The 23,961-nt window shown below is 40.4% G+C and overlaps 2 protein-coding genes and 1 non-coding gene across 6 annotated transcripts; 1 reads left to right on the forward strand and 2 right to left on the reverse strand.

Annotated features, from left to right (window-relative positions):
* Window positions 1–116: 116 nt before the first annotated feature.
* epdl1 (ependymin-like 1) lies at window positions 117–9,840 on the reverse strand. Its single transcript, XM_057338836.1, has 6 exons — window positions 9,677–9,840; window positions 9,453–9,487; window positions 7,489–7,623; window positions 6,864–7,050; window positions 528–615; window positions 117–441 (listed from the first exon to the last, which is right to left on the reverse strand). Exons 1-6 carry the CDS (start codon window positions 9,750–9,752, stop codon window positions 327–329), a joined length of 636 nt encoding a protein of 211 aa, XP_057194819.1. The 5' UTR covers window positions 9,753–9,840; the 3' UTR covers window positions 117–326.
* Window positions 9,841–11,171: 1,331 nt separating this feature from the next.
* alpk1 (alpha-kinase 1) lies at window positions 11,172–23,894 on the reverse strand. Of its 4 annotated transcripts, XM_057332119.1 has the most exons (16): window positions 22,302–23,894; window positions 22,121–22,223; window positions 21,444–21,529; window positions 18,437–18,534; window positions 17,999–18,153; window positions 17,726–17,924; window positions 17,566–17,625; window positions 17,411–17,497; window positions 17,050–17,126; window positions 16,859–16,954; window positions 16,643–16,750; window positions 13,583–15,143; window positions 13,361–13,508; window positions 13,125–13,287; window positions 12,000–12,186; window positions 11,175–11,781 (listed from the first exon to the last, which is right to left on the reverse strand). In XM_057332119.1, exons 1-16 carry the CDS (start codon window positions 22,460–22,462, stop codon window positions 11,585–11,587), a joined length of 3,486 nt encoding a protein of 1,161 aa, XP_057188102.1. In that variant the 5' UTR covers window positions 22,463–23,894; the 3' UTR covers window positions 11,175–11,584. The 4 variants fall into 4 exon arrangements, with proteins under 4 accessions (XP_057188335.1, XP_057188253.1, XP_057188174.1 ...); XM_057332352.1 differs by lacking the exons at window positions 21,444–21,529; window positions 22,121–22,223; window positions 22,302–23,894 and adding an exon at window positions 19,537–19,660 and having other exon boundaries at window positions 11,172–11,781; XM_057332270.1 differs by lacking the exons at window positions 21,444–21,529; window positions 22,121–22,223; window positions 22,302–23,894 and adding an exon at window positions 19,592–19,736 and having other exon boundaries at window positions 11,173–11,781.
* On the forward strand, window positions 19,954–20,044 carry trnar-ucu (transfer RNA arginine (anticodon UCU)). Its single transcript is given in 2 exon segments — window positions 19,954–19,990; window positions 20,009–20,044. It is a non-coding gene; the product is annotated as a tRNA-Arg (tRNA).
* Window positions 23,895–23,961: the final 67 nt, after the last annotated feature.

The raw sequence follows: 23,961 nt of genomic DNA on the forward strand, positions 1-23,961 counted from the left end.
AATAAAGGTTGCTTAAAAATGCATGTTTTCATTTGGGTGTTAATAGTTTTTACCACTTCTTTTCTATATTACTACCCATAAATAAAGGAGCAATAGCTAAAAATAAACATTTCACATTGTTGGAGGAAAGATTTTATTCCCTTTAGAGATGATTACAAATGCTAAATGATTTTTTCCCTTAACAGAATTATTTTAGGGTCACACTGCTGCAAAACAGTTCAGCCCTAAATTCTAAAATCAGACAAGACCAGCGTCACCATTTGACAAGAATATAACAAGTGTCTGTTAGTGTAAATGAAGTTTTATGAAAGTTAACCAGATTTCTTTTAGAGAAACGCACTGAAGAAATCGAGAGTCTCTTCTTCTGTCTGTACGTCTGTGCAGAAGGACGGAGGAATGAACTGCTCGGGGTCCTCGATTCCTGTTACTGCGTTGAAAAAGCTAAAAGAAAATTTCATTTGATGAAATTGTTGAAATAAAAAAGCATTTCTTGTTCATTTTCTTAACCCACATGCACTGTCTCTCACCTGGTGACGACCCAGCCCGTCTGTGGTGTGTAGTATAATGATGAGACGGGGATGCAGCCGAACTCTGTTACTGTAGCCAAATATTTACCTGCACGTGTAAAAACCTTTAGTCAACATTAAAACAACAAAAATGTCATTAGACTCCAGCGGGTCACGTGTTATTGTGTCTATTAGATTTCCTTAAATTATTGTTAAAGTCTTATTTGCTTTTTTTTTGCAATTCACTCAAATTTTGTGTGTAAACAAGGCAAGTTCAATACGATCTGGGGCCCGTTTCAGATAGGAGGTTTAGTGAAAACTCGGAGTATATTAACCCTGAAATGAGGGAAACTCTGGGTTTTTTGTTTCAGAATGTGAGGTATGTCAAACCTGAGAAAGCGGGGTAACTCAAGCCCGTTTCTAAAGGAGAGGTCACTTATACTCGGAGTCAGTAACCATAGTGAGCCTAACCTGGTCGGGAGCAGGTTTTCTTTGGTAAACCCAGAGTTTCTTTCCATCTCCTCCCCCTTTTAAAGCACAAGTGCTGTACCTCATTCATTAATACAGTCATTCATGGCACACATTTTGATCACACAGAGACCATCTCACTGACTTATATGTCATTTGTGCTTTTATAGAGGATTCATGAAGACGCTGCATTCATTCATTGGGATGTTCTTTGATTTCAGGAGAGCAATTTAGGAGCCGAGTGGAATTTAGTCATTTCCTGTGCATTTATATTCAAACTCTACCGTTCATCTTTACAGTGAATTAGATATATCAAAATATATCATCCATCCTTACATCAATAACATCAGCCATTGTGCGTGTATTACATCTTATTACACGGCTCATTTGAATGCTTGATTCTGATTGGCTACATTATCCCTTACAGAGCAGATTCTTTCCCTTACATGTTCTCACAATTGGTAGTTTTCTATGGAGGATAAGAAATGACTTAATAAAGTTTATAAATAAAGTGCATGAATAAAGAAATTAATAAATACAGACAAATGCAAAAATAAAGTGATAGAGATAATAAACAAATAATAGACATGCAGCCATTCCTGCCCAAAACTGCTCCGAGCAGGATTCGAACTGGTGATCAGTCTGACTTTGACACGGGAGACTGACACACTATTTATGGGGAGTGAGAACATGAGATTGTTTTATTATTTCTGTTGTTTCATTTATTTACTGATTAATTTGTTTGTTTAATGGTCCATTTATCTATTTATCAATTGAAACTTAAGTCATTTTCAGCACGAGTAAATCCACTGTATGCATAGGAGAAAGTGTGCCTCGCTCTCAAGCGCTTTCTGCCGCCATGTTGCTTTTTTGTTGCCATGGTGAATGGTAATATCAGGGCTGCGTTCAGCCCCGACAAAACGTTGCAAAACGTTTTTTAAACGGAAACGGTGGTGCGGTTGAACACCCTGTTGTGTTGATGCAAGAGTTGAACTATGGCAGCTGAGAAGGCCATTCTTTGTGTTCTTTTTGAAGAATTTTCGGAGCCTGATGAAATCGGTATAAATACGTGTTTAATACTGCAAAATACATCTCTTCTAATATCTTCAATTGTTGTGTATACCGAGCTGCTGCGGACACATATCGACTTTAGTTGGACCCATTGTGCGAGCCGTCTCTTTAATACCGCGTGGGTTATATGTAACCGGTCCTACTCACCCCGTTCTGCGCGGGCCTCGTACCGACGTCGGTCCGGATGGGTGACGGGCGCTCTAACGAGGAGGCTGAAGACCGCAGTCTCTATCGTCTGTCGCTAGAGCGTCTCTGTTGGTCGGGGAGTGAGGTTTACACACTGCACAGCTCTTCACTAGCTGGCCTCCGTTACATATATACATGTTGCTGCTGATTGGGCTGAAATTCTTGACACGCCCACCAAACAAGAGAAAACGCATCTCGAACCCATGTCGCATTAAAGTACCGCGAGAGCTATTCAAGTATGGGATGAAATTAATCTCAAATTGATTAACAAATGCATGCACAGTCATCCGTGAACGTGATACAAGTTACACTTGTATTTTACTATTCACAAACAAATGCCGTATGATTTGAATCTGTGAAATTTAGATTGTAATAAACATGAGGCGATTTGTACAAATAGAGACAGATTTGTGAATACAGTGTTTTATTTTGTGTTCATGTATAATCATTTTGCGCATACCAATGAGAAGTTGTGCATTTGTGTATCCTGCAGCGCGCGTCCATTCATCCTGTTCTGTGCATTCGGATTTTGAGACGTTCTTTACGCGGTTTTGCATTGGACAATCCACACACAAACAACTTCAGATCCACGCACAACCGTGCATAAACTACGGCCTACCACTAGATGGCAGTCTGACGGAGCGACGCAGAGGTTTGCGGCAGAGGTTGCGCTAGACTTTTTCATTGTCCGTCATTTTGACGAACAGGCTCATAAAAAATCCGTCATAATCTATTTTTACCCGTCACTGTGGTCCAAGGTTGATGTTACGTGCCAATTAGCATGTTTGTGACATCATCACTATGTACATGCGTTTACTCTCTGAACTTACTGAACTGAATACCCAAAGTCGTTCACATATTTAATGTTTCTGTTGTCAGACATAAAACAATAATTACAGACAAATGTTTATAATCTTAACAGTAACAATGACAGGTGCTTGAAAACGCTGTTTTTTAATCATTTATTAATTCACTTACAAGTTACTTTAAGATGCTGTTTTGTTATGAATGTGCTGCTTCTGCCACTCACTGAACGGAAAAGACGCAGAGAAACATTTTCCCCGTACTTAAAGTTAAGGTTTCTCCAAAATAACGCTAGTCGCTAATTCTCTCTGAAGGAAAAAAGTCTGTAGGCCTAAACACCGCACCACTGTTTGCGCCTGTGTGTATGTGAGCACGCGACGCGGGGGTCTGATTAAGTGACAGATGCATGCATTGCAGAATCAGATCCTCAAACAACGTTATCGTTGTGTTATTATGAAAAGTGTAAAAATATTTTCAGTTCGTTTTGATACTATGGCGAAATAGATTAGACGGTGGTGAGACGGCATAGTCAAATGACTTGTTTATACACGCGCGGCGCCTAGCTCCGCACCGCGAGCCTCCACTGATCCCGTTTTCCTGAATGGGCGAGACGTTTATGAGTAATGAATCGGTAAACATGCGCCCTTTCCTCCGGTCACTTGCGATCACGTTCTGATGAAAGGAAATGATTGGATGCTACCAATTTGACATAAAGGGGAATTACAAATTGCCCTCATTGTAATCCATCAAAATGACTCTCGCCCATTCGCCCACCACCGTCTAATCTGTTTCGCCATAGTTTCAAAACAAACTGAAAATATGTTTACACTTTTTATAATAACACAACGTAACGTTGTTCAAAATGATGGACAATGAAAAAGTCTAGTCAATGCCGTCAATGAGTCAATGCCGTTTTTTGCATTGACTTTTTGATCAAAAAGTCAATGCCGCAAACCTCTGCATCGCTCCGTTAGACTGCCATCTAGTGGTAGGCCGTAGTTTATGCACGGTTGTGCGTGGATCTGAAGTTGTTTGTGTGTGGATTGTCCAATGCAAAACCGCGTAAAGAACGTCTCAAAATCCGAATGCACAGAACAGGATGAATGGACGCGTGCTGCAGGATACACAAATGCACAACTTCTCATTGGTATGCGCAAAATGATTTTACATGAACACAAAATAAAACACTGTATTCACAAATCTGTCTCTATTTGTACAAATCGCCTCATGTTTATTCAAATCTAAATTTCACAGATTCAAATCATACGGCATTTGTTTGTGAATAGTAAAATACAAGTGTAACTTGTATCACGTTCACGGATGACTGTGCATGCATTTGTTAATCATTTTGATATTAATTTCATCCCATATTCAAGTGCCGACTACTCCGTATGGATCTGAATCGCTCTCGCGCCACACAATTTACTCAGCCCTGCTGCAGTTGAACGCGTCTGTTCCTAGAGACGCGGATAAGCTTGTAGAGATGTGTTTTATGAGAGTTGAGGCTAATCTCGGCAGTAAAATGGATCTCGCTGGTCAGAGTTGAGAACCCTGACGTAATGCCACGCTCTGCCCTGCGAGGGGAGTAAGTCTGATCACTTCTATTTGGAATTTCCCCTGTGACTTTTCGTGACGGTTCAATATCGATACACGTACCGTTACACCCCTACACTGGATGTGTGAGCAGTGTACGTGTCACATGAGCAGCGTGTAGAGAGAGCGGCTGAAACCCATCGTTCGCACTTGCAGTGCATTTCGTACTGACTGTGTGCAAGTGTAGGTGTGAGTAAAATGTAATATATTATAAATCCTTTAAATGCTTATGTTGTCTGGCCAACAATCTATTGACAACAGTTGTGTTTTTGGAAAGTTTTGGCAACTTTTTAAAACACATTTGACATCACTTGCATGTATTATAGTAAAATTGTTACTTTTCTTCTCGACCCATGTGCATTTTGGCCTTTAGCAATGCACTTTCATATAAATTGAGTAGTGTAACAAATGTAGACGTCTGGCAGTGACGTCATTTCGACGTCTTTTCAACGACTTTTTGCTGGGTGGGACTGATGTGCGCATTAAAGTTAATGTCAACACTGTTTGTTGACGTAAATGTGCTGATAAATTCAATGTCACTTTGGAAAAGCTTTGCTCAAGGGCATCGACTTTAAAATGTGTTAAAGCAAAGAGCACCGCTTCAGCGGTCACAGAAAACCTGAAACTAAGGCTGGGTTTACACCAAACTAGTAACGTTACATTCGTTCACTAACCGTTCTTTGTGAACGAATAGTTCACGAAAGGCAATGACTCATATTTCTCGTTCACTGAAATCTCGAGCACAGAGCGTCTTGGCTTAAAAGATTGTCTAAAGCATGAGCCAATGGCGTTCAAGTGTGACGTACATAAACGGACACAATGTAAAGATCCTTACGAAAATAATAAAATAACGCAAGCTGATGGTTAAATGTAACAAAGACAAATTAACATTGTCTTTTTTATTGCATGGAAAATGTCAAGCCCTGTTTACTCGGTTATTGTACTGCACGTGTACCCGGTCTTACTCGCGGGCCTCGAACCGGCGTCGGTGCGGATGGGAGACAGGCACTCAAACGAGAAGGCTAAAGACTGCAGTAGAGCGTCTCTGTTGGTCGGGGAGTGAGGTTTACACACTGCACAGCTCAGCACAGTTTTAACAAAAGTTTTTTTTAGAACAAAAGTAGCTACTTTAAGCTCACGTAGAACGAACGGAAAACACATTTGTTGATTATATTTGGAGAATAGCTGCAATTAATAGGCCTATGTTGTTTATAGTTTAGTTCAATTTTTTGACAACAAAAAGCAACACCACAATAGTAGTAATATGTACAGCCATTTACATAAATAAAAATATAAAGCAGATTGTTAAGTTTACATTTATTCATTTGGAAGACGCTTTTATCCAAAGTGACATTGCATTCAAGCATTAGTATTCCCGTGCAATCGAACCCACAAACTTTTCCGATGCTAATGCAATGCTCTATCACTGAGCCACAGAAACATTATTTAACAATAATGTATAACCCAAGTCAAATAGTGAGACACGGGCAATAATTTTAGCAAAAAAACAAAAAAATTTAACAGACTATTTTAATGCCTATAGCATAATCTTAATGGACCAGATGAAATATTTACATTCACAGCAATAACATATTTTATTATGTCATAAAACTACAGTCCGGTAAAAATGTCACGAACACTTAACGCACTTTTAAAATTTCATAGTTTCAACGAACTGTGTTTTGACCAATGAATTGTTACACTGTGGAAGTCTCCACAATTTTATATACAGAAGAGGTGTGGGAACGCGTGAAAATCGGCGCATCTTCTGGCTCTGTTTAGCTGTTAAGTGGCGGGTTACTTGACCTGCCAGTGTCGGGGGTGCCGGGTCACGTGACCTGCCAGTGGCAGCTCCTGCCAGCCAGCTGAAGATTGAACCCCTACTGGGATCTCATAGCAAGAGACAAGCGACAACGTCTCTGGCTGTCTGAATGGGGTGTAAGGATCACCGTCGAGTTCAGCTGCTTGTAATTTCTGCAAATAATTGCTTGTTTTAGTCCCAGTTTATTTGTTTCTCCTGTTCCCCCCAGCCATTTTGCTGCTTGTTTTACCAGTCAGGGGAACGTGTCCTGGCGCTCACGGTGGGCGTGCCCCGGCGTGTTCATTTGGGAAAGTGACGTCAATACATACCCTCTATAGACGCGAATCGCGCTGCGCGATTGTAATCATTATAGTAATCATTGGTCGCGTTTGGTGTGAACCCAGCATAACAGGCTGTTGATAAAGTGACTTCACCTTGAGTCTCAGGTAAGACACCCGTCCAGGTGTTGACCAGCAGACCTTCACCGGGCGCAGAGGAACCGCCCAGAATCACCTGTGACAGCAGCGAGGCGTTGTGGGGAACCTCTGACGGGTGGAAGGTCGTGTGGAGAACATTCTTCTGACACGTCTCGTTTCTGTAGTCGATGTTGTAAACCACACCCTAAAAATTACCAAGAAACCATAATGAAGAGTCATTTAGACTGTTGGTGGTATTACGAACCGTATAGTCAGGTGTCGAATCTTGAGGGTATCAAAAATAAACTCCGTGCTGCAATGCATGCTGGGTGACATCACAGTGCATTGCAGCATGAATACATTTAGCAACAGAACTTTCCTATTATTAATCAAATAGCTATAACCTTCTGTTAATTCTCACATGCAGTGATCTTTCATATGTGAAATCAAGTGAAAGTCTTTTAATAAATGAAGATGATGATGTTGTTTGTGGTGAGATATTGACAGCAACTATGACTCTCTGTTTAGATGATTTAAGTTAAGCGAATGATAAATCTTTGTTTTTGGAAATACTCAAGTGTTTGTATGAAATAAACTGTGCTTCAGTTCCTCTGTGTGTGTGTGTGTGCGTGCGTGGTTTTACCTCTCGGAAGAGGAACAGCATGTTCAGATGAAATGTTTTGCTGTCAGATTTACCAAATTCCCATAAACGAATGCGCTGGCCGAAAGCGTCATAGCGATATTTAGCAAAGACCCAATCCTGACCTTCTTTAGCAGTCTGAGAGAGAGAGAGAGAGAGAGAGAGAGAGAGAGAGATGAGTGTTTATCTTACAGTGTCCACTCCTTTTAGTGTGTTTTTTTTCTTTTTTTTTGCCATGTGAGTTTCAGAATATGTCAAAGAAAACAATGGATCAGTAACGTTACATCCCTGTGACGTTCATCTCTGAAACGAATCCAACAGAAAACTACTGACGTCTGATCTATACAACATTTAGATATATACAGTCATGGCCAAAAGTTCTGAGAATGACACAAATATTAATTTTCACAAAGTCTGCTGCCTCAGTTTTTATGATGGCGAACTGCATATAACTGCAGAATGTTATGAAGAGTGATCAGATGAATTGAGTTTTATTGTGAAGTCCCTCTTTGTCATGAAAATGAGTCATCATTGCGCTGCACACAAAGGGATTCACAGGCGAGACTATTGCTGCTAGTAAGACTGCACCTACATCAACCATTTATGGGGTCACGAGAACTTCAAGGAGAGAGGTTGAGTTGTTGTGAAGAAGGCTTCAGGACGGTGTTGGTGCGAGCTCGCTCAGGAATGGCAGCAGGCCGGTGAGAGTGCATCTGAACGCACCGTGAGGTCAAGACTCTTTGAGGATGGCCACTTCTCTAGGAAACACATCCGGGACAGTCTGATATTCTGCAAAAGGTACTGCTGAGGACCGGGGTAAAGTCATTTTCTCTGATTGTTGGGGGCATCCGGAAAAAAGATCGTCCGGAGAAGAAAAGGTGAGCGCTACAATCAGTCCTGTGTCATGCCAGCAGTGAAGCATCCTGAGACCGTTCGTGTGTGGGGTTGCTTCTCAGCCAAGGGAGTGGGCTCTCTCACAATTCTGCCTCAGAACACAGAATGGCACAAAAACATCCTCCGAGAGCAACTTCTCCCAACCGTCCGAGAACAGTTTGTGATGAGCAATGCCTTGTCCAGCACGGTGGAGCATCTTGCCATGAGGCAAAAGTAAGAAGTAAGTGGCTCGGGGACCAAAACATCAACATTTTGGGTCCATGGCCAGGAGACTCCCCAGACCTTAATCCCATTGAGAACAAGCAAAACAAAAATGAGCGAGAATGGGCTGCCATCAGTGAGGATGTGACGCAGAAGTTGATTGACAGCATGCCCTGGCCAACTGCAGAGGTCTTGAAAGAGAAGGGTCAACGCTGCAAATATTGAGTCTTTGCGTAAACTTAATGTAATTGGCAATAAAAGCCTCTGACACTTATGAAATGCTTGTAATTATACTTTAGTATACCATAGTAACATCTGACAAAAACATATAAAAATCACTGAAGCAGTGGAGACTTGGTGAAAATTCATATTTGTGTCATTCTCAAAACTTTTGGCCACGGCTGTAAATCGAGAAACTATATGAAGAGTTTGGTTCTCCGTTTATATTTTTTAAAAAATCATGTTTTTTTTATTGTGCATTCCAATTAATATCAATCAAACTGCAGTTGGTTTGTTGAGATAACTCCAAAAAACACAGCTTACTAGCTCCAATAAAACACAAGAAAAACACGATAACATCATAAAAAATGTGATTTTTGATTTTTTTTAAAACGGAGATTTTGTAACCAAACTCAAAGCTTCGCTCATGCTTCTGTTGTAATAGTAACAGTGACGTCACTCTTCAGTATTATTAGAGGTTGTGCAACAGTTCACCAGTTCAACTAATACACACGATTTTGGCTCATGCCACAACTCAAATCATCACTTTAACCGAGCTCATGTGTCATAATGAAAACTATCGAGAAACGTTGACCTTCTGACCTCAACTGTTGTGTTATTGCTGTCGTTTTTCAATGTCTTGTGTAACTCACCACAGTCATACTTCCAGAGAGCAGAGGAGGAGTGCCTGTCAATCGTGATCAAAACATACATTCTGTTAATATTCTTCTGTTTTATTCATCGGAGAAAACATGGAATATGTGTACTTTTTCTGTCACTACTGAACCGTTGACATGAACAAGAACACAAGAGGAAAACTGAAGGAGTAAAGATCATCAGCTACAGCATTCAAATAAACACACACACACACACTTACGGCATGGATGAGGCTTCTGTCCCAAACCCACTCCTGTTCCAAACACTAACACACCAAAACACAGCAGTGAATTCATGATCTCCAGCTCTGAGAAGTGCAACAGCTCTGTGTGTCACCAAAACACACTCACACAAACTTCCTTGTTTATCATCTGGAGTTCATTCCAGATTTCCCTCGCCGGGATTTCCGTGTGTGCGAGACCTCTGGAGAGCACCACAACACAACACAACACAACACAACACAACACAACACAACACAACACAACACAACACAACACAACACAACAGAGAGATCCAAAGATTTAAAACAATGCATGCATACATATATTTACCCTCATTGAAGATAAACATCTGTTGAATTATGTCATCATCATGATGACAAGAAATGTAACATGTTTATATTCACTTTAAACACTTTTAAGACACAAACATGTTCCCAGAATGGAGTGAAATCCCACATTTGCAAACTGATTGACTTTTGTGAGGACATTTGAAGTGATCACTAACAGTAAAGCCTGTTTATTAATCAGCTGGATATATATTTCACCTCATAGAGATGTTAGACTTTAAATCTAACCGTGTCCACGTGATTGTATGAGTTGTGATTGTGTTGCAGTTTGAGGAACAGAAACACACGAGACTCGGGAATACAGAAGAACAAACACAAGTGCGGGTTTCCATCACTGCGCATTTTGAAGTTTCGCATCAGAAACGAGTGATGGAAACGCCAAACTTCGCATTAAAAACCCTTCATTCGCAAAAAAAGTTTTTACGCTCGCTTGAGGTGGTTTTTCTTTTTTTCATAAGGGTTAATGCGAATATGTTTCTCCAAAAAGTCCCGCGTAACCTGCCTAACCAGAGTACTGATCTTGTGACACAGCGTCAGAACTGTTGTTCTGCTCATTCTTCAAGTGTTTCTGTAATCGCCTCTTCAGTGTCACGACTGTGTTTCCCGAACAGCAGGCATTCACAAAAGCACCGCATTTATTGAGTTTCCTATCGTCTGCTTGCTATATATAAGTTTATATATATGAAAATGATTAGGCTATATTCAGTTACTTTTCTTACTGATATTTAGTGGCAGTTATTATAGTGACGGTTGACCAGTTGGATTATTCGCAAATGTTTTATGCGATATTCCAATAAGCCAAATTCGCCACTTTGGATGGAAACCCGTTTAAATGTGGAATGAAGATCTTCTGGTTTCACTGTCATATGATCCTATCGCGATCACTGATGGGATATAAATAAGTGAAGAAGTTTGACCCTTGACCCAATATTTCACATTTTATGAGTTCAAAGGTTTCTGTGCTCAGATACTTCAGTGTCACATGTTCATTCAGTCACATCAGTTACTTCCTCGTGGCTTTGCTTATGTTAATCAGAACTTTTGTTGTGATTCTATGATCAAAATGAGATTTTTTGTTGTTTTTGTTTTTGTTATGATCAAAATGAGAACTTTTGTTGTGATTCTATGATCAAAATGAGTTATCTTGGTTGGTATTTTCTGAGGATGATCGAATAAAGTAAAGACGACCAAATAAACAGTCAGTAATGAAAGAACAATGACACCTGTCACTTTAAACTGTCATCACACCAAACTATAGGCTCACTTAAGACATTAATGATTGTATTTACATAAATATTCACACAGACAACCCTTTTGACATAAGAATGTGTGTATTTGATCGTTCGAGATGGACGTCGACAAAATACTTACTTTTGCCTTTTTACTTAACTTTAATATACAATTTATTAAATGTAAAAAACAATTTGAGAGCTTTTTAATTTTTTGCAATTATATATTTCTTTTGAAAATGTGTTGATTTCTCATTGTATTCAGCAACTGTGAAAAACTGGCGGGGCTGATAAATAAAACAAATATTACTTGGCATTGCACTGAATGACATTATACACGTGATTTTAGTGTGTTGATTGTGTTCAGTCCAGCCGCTCGACAGATCTCATTACATTCATCTCCATGTTGATATTTAAGGAAGTTGTCGATTCCCGTCTGTTGGAAGTTGCTCGATCTGGGCTTTCGGAGCGAGTGAATCTGAGGATCGGTCAGATACGTCAAACCTTTTCCATTACTTGTGACCCAACCTGGTAAAAACAATAAAAAAAATGAGGAAGAAACTCTGAGAACATCGCTGGAATACTTCTCTCTTTATATTCAAGTGTGGAAATAAGACATTGAAGTAATATTTGTGCAACAGCAACAGAATGTTCAGAGTTCATGAGCTATTATCGTATAATGGTGGCTATTAGTTCATTAGTTATGCAAACAAATCAAGTGAACTGAAGTGATCTAGATCTCTCACCTTGAAGATCCACCACGACTTCCTCGTGGTTGGAGAACTCGTAGGTGAAATGACCGAACGCGATGCCGTACTTTGTTGCAGCATGCTCAGTTTTTGTACGTTTGGTGTTGTTTGTGAGCTTGGAGAAATCTCCAGACATGTACGGTTCTGCAGACAAGCATGTTTCAATACGACCCATCTCCAGAATCTGAAACGAATGAATGTGGAAAACACGAACACACGTGAACATTGAGACTTTCAGCTGGGGGTTACACTTCGTTATTGTCAAAAGTCCTGCCAGAAATGTGTTTCCCTTCAATCGTAACACATGATCAGCGGCCTCATTTATAAAACGCGCGTACGCACATATTTGATCATAAAGCGTGCGTACACAAAAATCTACGGGAACGGTAATATTTATAAGAACGGTCTTTGACGTGAAAAAGTGCTTAGCGCCACGTCAGGGTCTGAGCAGACGTACGCACTGCGGGTTTTTGGAAATATAAGTCATTCTTGTGGCTCGTAAGGGATTTGGACGTTGACAGGTGCTCTTTCATATATCAATGACATTAATTAGACATCGTTAAAAGGCGGAGATCTGAAACTGTTCAGCTGTGCGTAATTTCACGATTATTCGCGATTTATAGATTTCACATCTGATAGAGAGTGTACTGTGTGTACGTTTGCTCTATGAATCACACCAACGCCCTTTGAGAAATGTTCGTAAAATCAAATTTAGGACGGTTTCTACGCAGCGTTTTATAAATGAAGCCCCAAGCGTCTCATATCTCTCTGATTCAATCGCAATAAACACTCAAAAAGTGCACTTAATGTCAAGAAAATAAATACATTTGACATCAATTTATCTGTTCTTTATCTGATCTTTCTGGTCAATCAACCTAAAATAATAGCATGTATCACACAGTAATGAGAACAACATTCATAAACACAAACCGATTCAATTGTGTGTAAAATACTTTCAAATCTTTCAATAGATCCTCCAAAAAATTACACACAGCACAAAGGCAGATATTATGATATGCTTGTAACTGGGATAAAGTAGTATGAAGTATTTTTACATCAATCCTTATGTAATCAATTCAGACAAACATGTCGTGAATTGATTGTTTTCACGGAGATTCATACCAGCAGCGCTTCCGAGGGGATGAAGAAGATCTGAGCTGTGATGTTACTATCGTAGAGACGTTTATTAAACTCGGTGACGTAGTGTTGTGCGCTCATCTGACGCTCCACGTCATGAAGGTGTGCGTGAAGGCCCTTCTCCTTCAGATACTCTTTACCCACGTATCTGGTGATTGAAGAAGTGGATTGAGCGTTAGCGTGTGTTTGATGAACGCAGAGTGAGGTGCTTCAGGTGTTACCTGCTCAGCAGTTGTTCCTGGTGAAGATACAGCACCTCCACAGCTCGTCTCTGTGTGCCACAGTCACCGGTCCGTTCTCCGATGAAAACGCTGCTTTCCAAGGCCGTCCACACGTCAGAAGCCTTCGAGTATTTCAGGACGACGGCATCTGCGGAATGGAACACGTGAAAACGTGATGACAAACAGACTGAAGCTCGTGGAGAGGCCGTGTTGGGCACTCACCGTACTCCCGGTTCTGACATCTGCTGTCCAGAGATTTCAGAGGTTTGTTCGGCAGCCTTTTGAGCAAACAACCATGACAAACTCCAGCAAACAGACATCTGTAGTCCTGCTCTGTGAGAACATCACTGCCCATCGTGCAGTTCTCGAAACATCGGTGGCACGACTCAGAGATGGTCCCGAAGCGTCCGTGTTTCTCTTGATGGCGGTCGGGGACGGACAGATGCTCAAATCCCAGTTCTTCAAACGGATCGGCCTCTGTGCTTGAAAAAGCTGACGGTCTGGTCGCTTTTACGCGTTCTTGTACTTTCAAAAAGTTGTGAGATGGACTCCGTCGTGAATGATTCATCTGTGTTAACTCAGAAGCGTTGGTTACAGGACTAACGGACAATTTCTCCCAAGATGAGCGCGAGCCAAAGCTTTCGGCCAGAGAGTACGAGGATACGCTGCCATCTTTAGTCTTCACCTTTGCATCTTGATTGGTTACCGAGAGGGAAGTGACATCACAGTCAAACTGGGAGGGGTCTAGGATGTCCTCTACGGTCTCTATGCTGCTTTGAGGTTGGACTGGTATATGCTCATATGAAGAGTCCACGCTACTGTCAGAAGAACGTGACGCTCTTACTCTCAGACTCTTGCCAATGTCATTCCTGTTATTGGTTTCATCTTCAGTCATGCAGAGATCCTGCGTGGCTCGCTTTTGTCCTCTCTGGAATCCTTTTTTGTTGCCTGTTTTTTGTTCATCTACGTTGGGTTTTGAAGGACCAGCGCTGGTGCACTGTTCATCATCACTGATCTCCGTACGACAGTTTGAATTGACCAGAACAAAAGAAGATCCGCTGCCAGATGAATCCTGTCTGGAGGAAAACTTGTCACTGGACTTTCTTCTCAAACTTTGCTCCATAAATTCATCCTTGCCATCTTGATTTGGGCTGGTGCGCTCCGGACAGCTGCTGAGTGTTTCTTGCAGATGTTCAGGATTCTCGGAGCGTTCCGTGTCGATCTGAAACGCTGTTATACAGCAGGTTGAGTCAGAATCTTCTCTTGTCCTCAGAGCACTCATCTCAAACGTCTCGCACACGGATCTGTGGTGCTTTCTAAAACTGTCGATGAACGTTGCAAAATCGCCGAGCGCAAACCTCACAGGCCCAAACTCCACAGAACGATAGCCGTCGGGAACGAAGGAGTGCGGATCAGAATTACGGAAGCTTTTCACGTTCAGCAATGACTTGATGTGTTGAATCTTTGCTGTGATGTCAGCACACAGACTGAAGTCTGCACTGCTGGAATACTCGATTATTAAAGTCATGGCTTCATGACACACTCTCATGGCTGTTGTGATGCTCTCAGACGGACCCGTCATCCATCTGTGAGTTAGGGTTAAGCAGTAAGATGCTTTGAGTAAAGTGTGTAACTCCAGTTTACTAGTGACATTGTTTTCTCTTGTGTTTGTCAGCAGGCCGATCTCAAAGGCTTCTTTGGCTAAAGTCAGATACCGATTCTGATCTTCGGTGGAACGTTTGTCTGAGAAACTGTAGGACAGCAAACAGGTTCCTTGGGCGACCTGGAAAGAAAAGACAAAAGTCTATCATCCTTATGATCAATTCAAGACCATCTGCATTTTTGCTATAGCATGAAAAAGCCAATATAACAAGCCAACAGTTTATTAATCTCACTTCATGCTTTTGGTACGGTAATCATAGTATTTGTAGTATGCCAAAAACATGGTAACTAAACGTTTACTATAGTAAAACCATGGTTCTTTTTTGGATGGTATTTAACTGTGAAAAGGTTGTATAATGTTGGTTGAATAAGTAGGGGGTATATTACTCATACAGTTGCCAAAACAAAATGACATTTGTGCAAAATATTGTCAGACACCTGCCTAAAAACATAAATGATCAATTTGAGCAATAAGTCCCAAGAATCCGTGGTTTACAGCGAGTCTAGAACAGCCAAGGGTTATGGTTAGGTACCACTTGGTAATCATTTTTTGTTGTTGTTAAAATTGGTTTTGTTTTGTCAAATCAGTGCATCTGTAAGCCGTGTTGGGTAAGTTACTCTGAAAAAGTATTTAATTACTAGTTACTAAATACATGTTGTATACTGTACAAATCACTCTCTCCAAAAAGTATTTAATTACTTATTACTTTCTATATCCTACATCAACTTTGATTACAATTGATTCAAGGATAGACATGAAACGTCTCTTAATTCATTCAAGTAAATAATATAAAACTACATAAATTATTCTTATTAAAAAAAGTATACAAATGTGAGAAGGATACATTAAAGCATACATTTTGAATTTGTACTTATAATTTTGATGTCTTTTCCACTATTGGATATATTACACAGCATTTGGTTAAATTACATCAGAAGTAACTGTAATTAAATTACAGAAAAAATAAGACAAATCCCCTACTTTACTTTTTTAAGGGAAAATTAATTAAATTACAGTTACTCATTACTTAGTAACTAGTTACACCCAACACTGTCGGTAAGTCCCCGTGAACTGTAAGTTGTGATCGTTTTTACTTTCGTATTTTGGTGCATTTCCGAGTGAAATGAAGTGAAAAAGTGAAGTGAAAGTGACCTATTAGTCAGATATGGTGACCCATACCCGAAATGTGACCTCTGCATTTAACCCATCCAGAGAGTAGTGAACACACGCACAGCAAGTGGTGAACACACATACACCCGGAGCAGTGGGCAGCTATCACTGCAGCGCCCGGGGAGCAAGTAGGGGTCAGGTGCCTTGCTCAAGTCGTTACCCGCCGGCCCTGGGAATCGACCTGCAACCTTCTGGTCACGAGTCTGACTCTCTAACCATTAGGTCACGGCTGCCCCAATGGAAGTTTGAATGAGTCTTTCTCTGCGTCTTTCTCAAATCTTTCGATTTGATTGGATGTATAAAAACAGCCTTTGCATTTCTGAAATGGAACTGGCAGCAGACTGACAGTTGAAGGTTGCTCCGCCCAAGCCGTCTAACACACGTCATTTAAGATGGATAGTCACTAGAGGGCAGAAGTGTATTTTCAGATAAACTGTAAGAAAACGCACCACGTTGGTCAAGACATACAGAGATCCATATTGACTGTACACAACAGCCATCTGAGCAGCTCGAGCTGCCGACAGCAGACGATGATGATGATGTTCTCCCAGTAAACTCTAAACGAGAAGAGAGAGAGAGAGAGAGAGAGAGAAACCTTTAGTGATGATCACAAAGCAAAAATAAACGCACGCAATAGAGATTTCACATATTTCAGTCCATCTTACAAAGTCAATATGAGGTTTTTTCTGAAGCGTGTCAAAGTCGTGGTCATTCATAGAGATGAGTATTTGTGCCAGAAGACCAAGAGAAGTCCCGATGCCCTGAACACAACGTCAAAACAAAGGCACTTCAGTCCTCAATCATTGATGAGCTGCAGAATGAGTCCTTGTGCATTGCATCAACATAAACATGAAACCTTTTTATCAGGCTGAGGAAGAGTGTAAAACCCCACCAGAGACGCCCAAATAAGCTCGAAAGCATCGATCCACAGACCTGAGGAAACACACACGTCACCTAGACATCAGTGAGATTAAAATGTGTCCTGAGAGAAAAAGAGTCAGAAATGTCACAAATGTGTCTGTCATGAGAGTTTGAGAAGAGATGTCAACAATGTGTCAAAGTGAGCTCAGATTTGTCAGGTCTGCGATCAAAAGTCAATTTATTATTGAAGATCTCGATATGATTTCTCGATTGTTTGACCTCTTGATTTCATCTGCGACCAAATAGATTATTAAACGGAAAACGAATCTCCTGAGCTGTGAAAGAGCAACACTCACCTAACTTGTGTAGCACCTGACCTCTGACCTGCAGACTCACGGCCTGCACCAGCGTCTGCTCACTGACCTTCACATACGTCCAGGAGCCTGAATGAAAAGTCACGCAGCCGTCAGAAACGACACGAGCACAACGGACGGAATATTGCTGACAGTACCTGTTAAAGCATTCCGATTGATCAGACTGCTCAGTACGAACTCAGCTTTCTGCAGTTTACCTGCATCAAAACAAACCAAACCAAACCATCACATGAAACATCCCAATGAGGAAGGTTGACTTCCAGAATCCCGAACCCAGACAGGGAGAGATGAGCTCACCGCTGTTCAGGTACACACGAGCTTGTCTGATAATGACCTGAGGGGCGATGGGGATCGCCGGATAACGCTTGTGCAAGGCTTTAGCAATCTTCAGAAGGATGTGAGAACTGTCCATCCAGTACAGAAGACGGTCGACCAAGAAGACCACCGCGACGGCCCACTTGGGCTCATCGGCTACGATGCTGTCTCGGAGGAATATCTGAAAACACAAGGCATTCGAAATCACACTTTGAAAGACATTTTTTTCTCATGTGCACCAGGTCAGATCCTTACCAGTAACTGTGGCAGATGTTGTCTGATGAGGTCGGACGAGTTGATTTTGTCCTCAGACGTCACAGACTGTTTGTATTGCCATTTCTCTTCCACGAAGGGCCACTTTCTGTCCGCAGCTTCCTGTAAGAGCGCGCTCAGTTCATCCGGAAAGAACCCTGAGAGTGAATATGGCATACAGACTTCAGAGAGAACTATAAACTATTTGCTCATTTACATCTCAGAAGTGTCATACGACAGCCAATGATGTTTGAGCATTTCTTCATTTTGAGATCAAGGTGATTGTAAAGTACGTATGAGGTCAGTTCTTCACACAGATGTACTTCAATAAAACAGACTTTAAACTGCTCGATGAGATTCCCATTGTAAACATTATTAACAGTAATATTAACATACTGGAACTGCAGCATGTTTGTTCATATGTACAGGTTTTGTCATTACCGCTGGGGTGCGCGAGTTCTCGCGCTGCTTCGGTCGGTCCGCTGATTGCGCACCGGAGACACTCGTGCAGTAACGGCGTCACCTGCTGCCCACTCATCCTGCGAAAAAACGAAATGATTTTTGAAGCTTTTCAACTTTTTGTATTTTAATGCCCATTCTTTATTTTTCATTTGTATTTAGTTATGTTGTATTGTTGTTCTTTTTTCTCTTTTTTTATATATATTTGTTTTATTTTATGTTTATGGTGTCTTTGTTATTGTATTAATCTTTGATGGAAGAAGATTGTTTGTTTATTTGTTTATACTTTATGTTTATGTCTGTATACAGTGTTGGGTGTAACTAGTTACTAAGTAATTAGTTAGTTATTATAATTTAATTACTTTCCCCTTGAAAAAGTAAAGTAAGGGATTACTCTTATTTTTTCTGTAATTTAATTATAGTTACTTCTGATGTAATTGAACTAAATACTGTGTAATATATTCAAAAGTGGAAAAGACATCAAAATTATAGGTCTAACTTTAAAATGTGCTTTAATGTATCCTTCTCACATTTGTATACTTTTTTATAATAATAATTTATGTAGTTTTATATTATTTACTTGAATGAATTAAAAGAGACGTTGTCATGTCTATCCTTGAATCGCTTAACTAATCAAGGTTGATGTAGGATATTGAAAGTAACTAGTAATTAATTACTCTAATTTTTCAGAGTAACTCACCCAACGCTGTGTGTATATTTGGAGAAAAAACCATATTTCCTACAGTGACATAGCACATGTTCTACTCATTAAATGCTAACTCGCTTCCGGGGTTTGCATACAAAAATACGTCATCTCTGTGGCTCCCTAGTAACCATGATTCTGGTAGATTAATTATCATTTATATTAACACAGTTTTAATAGAATGACCTTGTATAAACTAACCGTTATTGTGGTTACTACAAACTGTGGTAACATGATGGTTAATTTCCTAAAGGAACACTTTACCATGGTAAACTGGGCGAAAACTGTACAAGCTGTTACTACATTACATTTAACGTTACGTGAAACTGAAAATAGATGAACAGCAGTGGTAATAAAGGGACTGTAAAACTGTGTCTACCTTATGAACTCTGGCAAAGTTTTAAAACAATAAAAAGAGAAGTCGGGTAATCCACCTTTCCTCTGGAAGTCCTTTAAAGATTTGCAGAAATGATTTGAGCTAAATTCTTCCGCATGTGATTTTATGATCTTATGTAGTCATAAAACTTTAAATGTGTTGAAGAAGTTACAGGAACATTTTTGGTTTTCTTTTCGCTTCCGTGTGGCGTCACGCGCGTCAGACGGTCTCAGCCAATCCCTGAATGGCGTACGACATTCGCCATCTGAAGTAAAAACAACATACGACTGAAAATAACAACGTGAAGCAAAATTAATATAGCAATCGTCGTATTTATTTATACGTTTATTTTCTATCTCTATTTAAACAAATCAATTAATTAAAATGAATAAAAGTAATATTCTCAGTATATCAACAGGTGGCTCCGTGGCGCAATGGATAGCGCATTGGACTTCTAGGCACATCTAGCGTTGTGATTCAAAGGTTGTGGGTTCGAGTCCCACCGGAGTCGTATTTTCTCTTTCTTGCTCAATAATTCTGCTCAGTTTCTAGCAAATATAGCGCTAATATATGAAACCGATTCAAGCGTTTCTTTAAAATCTTCGAGGCAGGACAATCTGTCACACTCTCTTCAATATAGCGCATCCAATGAAGGCCTACATCCATCGGACTCAGAAAGAGAAGTTAACAGCTCTTAAATTCATGTTATAAGCCTGGTTTCACAGACACGGTTTATCTTAAACCAGGACTATGCCTTAGTTGAATTTAGATATTTATGTCGCTTTTATAAAATCGCATTAGAAGAAAACATTACTGGTGTGCATCTCGAAACCAAACAAGGGCACAGAAATATTTGAAGAAATATTTAAGGCTATTTCTGGGCAAGTTATATTCAGTTAAAGCAGGTCACGCATTCATTTTAGTCTGGGACTAGCCTTAAGCCTTGTCTGTGTGAACCAGGCCATAGTGTTTTAAGGTTTTCATCAACTTATTCTCGGCTATTTGTCCAAACACCACAGTCTATGGTCCCAACACACGAAATTCGCGTGTTTGCGCATGCGCAGTCTGCCATTTTTTGTCGCTTTGTCTCGCCACTTGAGTTTTTTCCTCAGAATAGTTGAACATTGAAGGTTTTTTTTTCAGGATTGTCAAAGTTTGCCTAAAATGTCACTTATTCCGAACGTTAACCATCAAGCCATATTTAGTATTTGTGTTTTACTCTGTTTGACTGCTAGCCTATTTATTTTTGCTGTAGCAGTAACACGTGAATGTTTAATCAGTACCTGTCAGTCAAATGACAATCTGCTGAGCGGTAATGAGAGGCGTTAAGAACGGTCCAATCACATGAGGCCAAAAATATAAATACAATATTGATTCGCTTACAACAAAAGTGGGAGGGTTTCTGCGCCCCAAGCACGATTTGAAACAAGCCAATTAGAGCTCAGCCTCAAATCACATGCTTTTCAAACATGTACGTGCCTACATACACACTCGTTTGTCCGGCGCCCCGCACACACGTATGAACAAAATACAATTTAGATTTTTTAATAAATGATAATACGACTAACGGTGGAATAGTACGACTAAATTATTTTATTACGTTATTAATTTGCGATATATATTAAATTAAATTTATCGTTGGCATATTAAAGTAGCTTTCTTCTCTGGCTAACTTTAAGGGGGCGGCGCCCCAGCGCACCCTATTGGCCGGCCGCCACTGCGCAGTGGAGGCTGGTGATAAAAATATTTGGGTGGCGCAAACAAACTGAAAATCCAACTCTCAGTAATGCAGGAATTAATCAAGTGATGTATCATTATTACAGTCAATGTTAATACATGCAAATAAATGTACTATGAATCAGTGAATTTGAATTGAATGTGGGTTTATTATCACTGTGTACTGTTCAAACCTGTCTGCTTGCAGCAGGGTGGCACTAACGAGGTGGCTTGTGAAGCAGAACCGTTCCATGGTGTGTTGGAGTATGGTGTCACAGACCTACAGAGTGAAGGACAAAAACAAAAATGATGTAGTGATGACAAAATGTCAATTTCAACTGCAACATGATCAGTTGTAAGTCATAGAGAGACGGAGACCAGTTTCAGTGTTTGAATCCCTGATTTATCCAAACTTCATACATATGGACTAGACAAACATGCCAAGTTTCATGAACTTCTGATGCTTAGGGCGCTAATAGCATTTTTTTATTATCATCCATTTTCATATCAATCAGATAAAAAGGGCACACCACTAGAGGAAACCTAAGAATAACAAATTTATTTAGATCACTATTTAAAGACTATGAAAATGGTTAAATAGATTGACTTGTAGTAAAATATGCATTGCAAATAAATGTAGTATAGTTTCATAAAGTTTAATAAAGCCCAATAGCAAGGGATCTACTCTTTGCTACAATATTTAAGCAAAAAAATATGAACTCAAAGACATGAGAACACATTTAGTACCCAAAGAGGGTAAATGAAACCATGCCGTTTAACTTTTTGTTAATATTTACTTTCTTTTTGATAGCTTCCTTTGATAGCTTTTCTGTGAAAAACTGCAGAGTAACAAGGACTACAATAAACTTACCTCTGTTGCAATCCGTTCATGGACGTCTGGACTAAGCAACCGCCGCCTCTTTGGTTGAGAAGCTCCTTCACTGCTTTGGTTAACCAGAGAATGGAGAGAATTTCTGCAAAGGATTAAGAAAATGTATGACTAATAACAATAATAATGATAACAAATTCAAAAGAAGGAATACAGCTGCTACCTGATCTTCTGTATGTCCTGCTGGAACTGCTGGATGCTCCCCTTAATGTGGACTGAATCTATGTCCTTCTTCTGGAGTTTGGCATAGAGGATGTCCACGTGTGGCATGATGTTGTGGAAAAGTTGCAGAAAAAAATTAAAATCCTGATCCTCCAGCAGCATGGCAAAGCCTCCTGCCTCTCTGGTGGTAACAGGGTCAAAGTCACCTGAGTCTCGAATAGTTTCAAAACAGCGAATGAGGCCCTCTCTGTGCTCAAACACTGTATTGATGGCACGGCTGTGGAAGTTCCATCTAACACTGCTTGATGTTGGTAGTCTATGGGCAACTACTTTATCAAGAACATCTGTGCGCTTGGGTGATCTTGAAAAAAAGCTGGCAAATCCTCCAAGGTTAGAAAAAAAATTCTAACTTTGGGTATGTGAGAAGTGGCCTTTTGCATTATTAGATTGAGCTGATGAGCATAGCAGTGGATGTAATGGGCATTTGGGTACACATCTTGAATCTTCCTTTGAACACCTGCAGTGGCACCTCTCATCACGCTGGCTCCATCATACGCTTGGGAGATGAGTTTACTCTTCTGATCTTCTGGAAGGATGACAGTAAGATGCTCTTTTAGTGCTGTAGCGATGGAATCAGCTGTAGTTGAATGCAGATGAATAAAAGCAAAAAACCTCTCCTGTACGTTGCTTTTGCCATCAATGTAGCGCAGCACAAGCACAAGTTGGCACTGTGTGGCAATATCGGTGGTCTCGTCGGCCTGGATTGATAGAAAATCGCTGTTTTGTGCTTCTTGGATTATGTGTTCCCTCATAACAGACAACATACAGTCCAACAGCTCGTTCTGCACGGTTTTCGAAGTTCCCTTAAACACAGAGGCATTCTCGAGGTGCTCTTTCAAAACTCCATCAAGAGAAGCAACAAAGTCGACCAAGCCACGGAATATCCCGGGTTATCTGAGCTCTCGCTCTCATTGTGGCCACGCAAAGCCAGCTCAAATGCGCCACAAAATTTTACACAGTCTATTATTCTAGACAGGATGTGTCGATTTTTTGTGACCTCTTCATTGTGCCTTCTAATGCCAATCCTGTAGCCTTCATCTAGCTGTTCAGCAATGCTAAGCTTCCCAAAAGACTGGAGCCTCATAGCGTTGTCCAGATGGCTGCGGCTACTTTCATGTCGCTTGCACTTATCAGAGAGATGTTTTAAATCGCAAACCCCTGTTGTTGTCCACAACGTTTCGGTGCCAAGACTTTGAAACAGCAAACAGGGAAAACAATAAAAGGCATGACTTACATCGCATCCAGCTAGCCAACTCCGTTTTCCATAAGAAGTGCCGGAAAAGCACCGAGTGTAAGATCGACCGCGATCACTTGACTGCTGCTGAATTTGCAAGTTGGGTCTATCTGGTCCAAGCTCCTTGATCCGTTTTTTTTCTTCATCCGAACGCCTTTGGAATGGGTATTCTTGTAAAGATAAAACCGAGATATCTCGAGGTGATTTCGCTTGCTTCCACGTTAATTAGTATGACACTGCCATTTCCAACTAAATGTTGCAAAGGTGTTTTTTTTCACACGCAAATGTCCTGGACATCAAGACCTCTAGTTTTAATGCTTTTGATTGGACATAAACCGATATAAAACCAGAGCATCCTGAAGATCTT

The sequence above is a fragment of the Triplophysa rosa genome, linkage group LG1 (genome assembly GCF_024868665.1).
Source record: "Triplophysa rosa linkage group LG1, Trosa_1v2, whole genome shotgun sequence".
Taxonomy (NCBI): Eukaryota; Metazoa; Chordata; class Actinopteri; order Cypriniformes; family Nemacheilidae; genus Triplophysa; species Triplophysa rosa.